This window comes from Fonticula alba, assembly GCF_000388065.1.
Source record: "Fonticula alba strain ATCC 38817 unplaced genomic scaffold supercont2.5, whole genome shotgun sequence".
In the NCBI taxonomy this organism is placed as follows: domain Eukaryota; order Rotosphaerida; family Fonticulaceae; genus Fonticula; species Fonticula alba.
This window is the reverse complement of record NW_009242975.1, coordinates 1499559-1502353: the sequence shown is the minus strand read 5'-3', so window position 1 is coordinate 1502353 and position 2795 is coordinate 1499559. Positions and strand designations below refer to the sequence as shown.

Here is a 2795-nt window from a genome sequence, read left to right as displayed (position 1 = left end):
CCCCCCCGGGAGCTTGAAGCGTGCAGAGACGTATGCGAAGCAGACGGGCTCCCGGGGGGGCGAGGCAGGCCCATGTTTCCGCTTTGAGGCCGCGAGGGACAACTCACAAACAGATGTGGTCCCGATCGCGCGCGCGCGGGCACCCGGAATGTACTGCCATCTGTAAAAGGGGGGAACCCCCTCCCCCCAACCCTGGCCGCATGGCCCTTGCAAGGCTCACCTTCTTCCTCCTCCTCCCCCCCCCCCCCCTCTGCTCCTCCTCTTCCGTACAGTTCCTGTTGCCTTCCTCCTGCTCGCACACGGGCGCGCGCGCATCCCAGGCACCGATGGCCCCGCCCGACACACCGAGCGTGCCGCTGGTCCGGCAGGGGCTGGACTACCTGGCCCTTTGGCGCGGCCGGCCAGCCAAATACAACCACTGGCACAGCTTCACCATGCCCGGGGAGGTCGACGTCGCCGGGGGTATGCATTTGTTCCGGCACGACATCAGTCGCCTGGTGGCCTATTTTCTGGCCAGCTCCGAGGCGCTGGATGCCAGCGTCACCCAGTCCGGGGGCGAGCGCATTGCCAGCTTGGAACTTGTCACGCCCGGACCGGCTGGCATGGCGCACACGCTGCCGGTCCCGCCGGTGCCCAAGCCAACCTCCCCTCCGCGCGCGCCGCTGGGCCCGGATGATGCATACAGCTTGCGCCTCTTCCGGGCCTGCTGGACTGCTCTGGATTTCTCCCTCATCCATGTTATCTACTCCGGGCGAAATCACGCCCAAACGCTGCACTCCTTCTTTGCCGTGGTCCTCGGTGCGTGCCACACCGGCCCGAAGGCCGCAGCCCATCCCCGCCCGCGGCCGGTATTGGCATCTGGCCCCCCCCCCCCCCCTGCGCCCCGGATGGCGCCCGCACAGAGCTGCTCTTCGCCGGCCGGGACATGGCTACCCGCCTGGCGGTCATCTTCTGCCTGTATGTGCTTTTCTTCACGCAGCCCAGCCTACCAGCCGGACTGGCGCCGCATGACAAGGATCTCTTCCCGAAAACCATCTACACCCTGCCTGTTGTGGCCATTCGTGTGACCCCCGGTGCGTTCGGCCATGCCCTGCCCCCTCCGGCCCATGCTCGCTGCCTGCCATTGGCCGGGCATCGCGCTGCCTTTCCTCCCTCGGGTCTGCTTCGCTGACATATGGCATGCCGGCGCAGGCCTTTGGCGTGAGCTTCGCTGGACCCTGCGACTTATGCACGACTTCTTGCAAATCCCCCAGGAGCCGGGGTCCCTCGAGGCCGGGTCCTCGGCACCCCTCGGCCCGGAGCACCTCGACTTGGCGCGCTTTCCCAAGGCCTCCCTCCGTGGGGCGGTCCTCTGCATGGTTCGCCTGGAGGCGGCCGGGGCCTTTCACTTCGGCCTGTTCCACAGTCCCAGCCTGCTGGAACTTGGCCTGCCGGTGGCATCCGACGGGGCGGCGGGGCCACCACCACCACCTCCACCACCACCGGCTGGCGATCAGGCACATCCTGCCTCGGGGCATGCAGAAGACAGCAGCGATGAAGACATTGCTGCCGGGGACCCAACCGGTCTGGAGAATCTGCACCAGCTGGTGGCCTTGAGTGAGCGCATGGCCGATCCTCTTGGGGCCCTGTTCGCCGAGCACCCCGAGCACCAACCGGGCCAGTCCGATGCTCCTCGGGCTTTGACAGATGCCCGGCCGCCCTGCCTCGATGTTGCGCGTGAGCACCTGGCCACCGGGGTTCGTCGCCTCGAGCAGGCCCTGATCTCGGCGCCGACAATGGTATGTCCCTGCGGGAGCGAGGGATGAGAGGAGGGCATGGCGATGATGGGAGGGCACGGGGAGGGAGGGAGGGAGCGGCCGGAGGCGCGAAGAGGGCGAGGAACCACACACCATTGACTTCTAACCTGCGCTGCACTGGCATCATGACCAGCTTGTTGCTGGGCCACTGGCCGGGCCGAATGTGGCTGATCGATATGCCGCAGCCATGGAGGGGGCTCGTGCGGCGGTGGACCCGGATCTGGCGGCTGCATCTGAGGGGGCGCGGCTCGTGGCGGCACTTGGGGCGCCTGGCGCCCGCCCAGGCACCTGGGGCTTCAGCGCCGGAGCAAGCGCCACCGGCATGGGCACCGATGGGCGGCCAATTGGGCCGCACTTTGCCAGCGAGCCCTTCCGCCGAGCCACGGACCATGCAAAGCATCTGCCATCGGTGGCCTTGCGCATGGCGCCGGGCCCGGCTTCCATGCTGCCCGCGTCGCCGCTGCCAGCCCTCCTGCTGGCCGAGCCGCCGGCCCTGCCTCCGGCCGGTCGGTCCTTCGGCTTCACCACCCCCGGGTCCGGTGTGGCCATCCTCAATGAGTCGGATCTGGAGTCCGATGGGGCGGCTCCCGGATATGAGCAGCTCTCCCAGAGCGACTCCAGCCCGGATGGCAGCGACGACTTGAGCCCGAACTCCAGCGGGTTTGAGTACTTTGAAGCCACGGCGCAGCACATTCGCTCGCAGCGCCACCCCACGGCCCGGGGCGACCTCGAGGACGAAGGCTCGAACGGCCACCAAAGTGACCACAATCCCTTTTCCTCCTCAGACGAAGAGCAGAACCCCTCGCTCGCGCAGGCCGTGGGGGGGGACACCTTTTCCGACTTCTCCGATAGTGACGACGACCATGAGGAGGACCGCCTCGATGACGGCGCGCAAATGGTGACGGTCCAGGTGCCGGCTCGGCGCCGGGCCTCGGTTGCCCATGCATCGCCTTCCCCTCCGGCTGCCAAGCGGATACGACCCTCTTGATAACGGGGGCG

General features: G+C 67.9%; 1 protein-coding gene across 1 annotated transcript; it reads left to right on the top strand.

The window, feature by feature from the left end:
• The first annotated feature begins 248 nt into the window (after window positions 1-248).
• Window positions 249-2795, top strand: H696_03507 (hypothetical protein). The gene is made up of 4 exons (XM_009497374.1): window positions 249-798; window positions 903-1073; window positions 1192-1778; window positions 1930-2795. The coding sequence occupies exons 1-4, from the start codon at window positions 327-329 to the stop codon at window positions 2782-2784; spliced, it is 2085 nt and encodes a 694-aa protein (XP_009495649.1). The 5' UTR covers window positions 249-326; the 3' UTR covers window positions 2785-2795.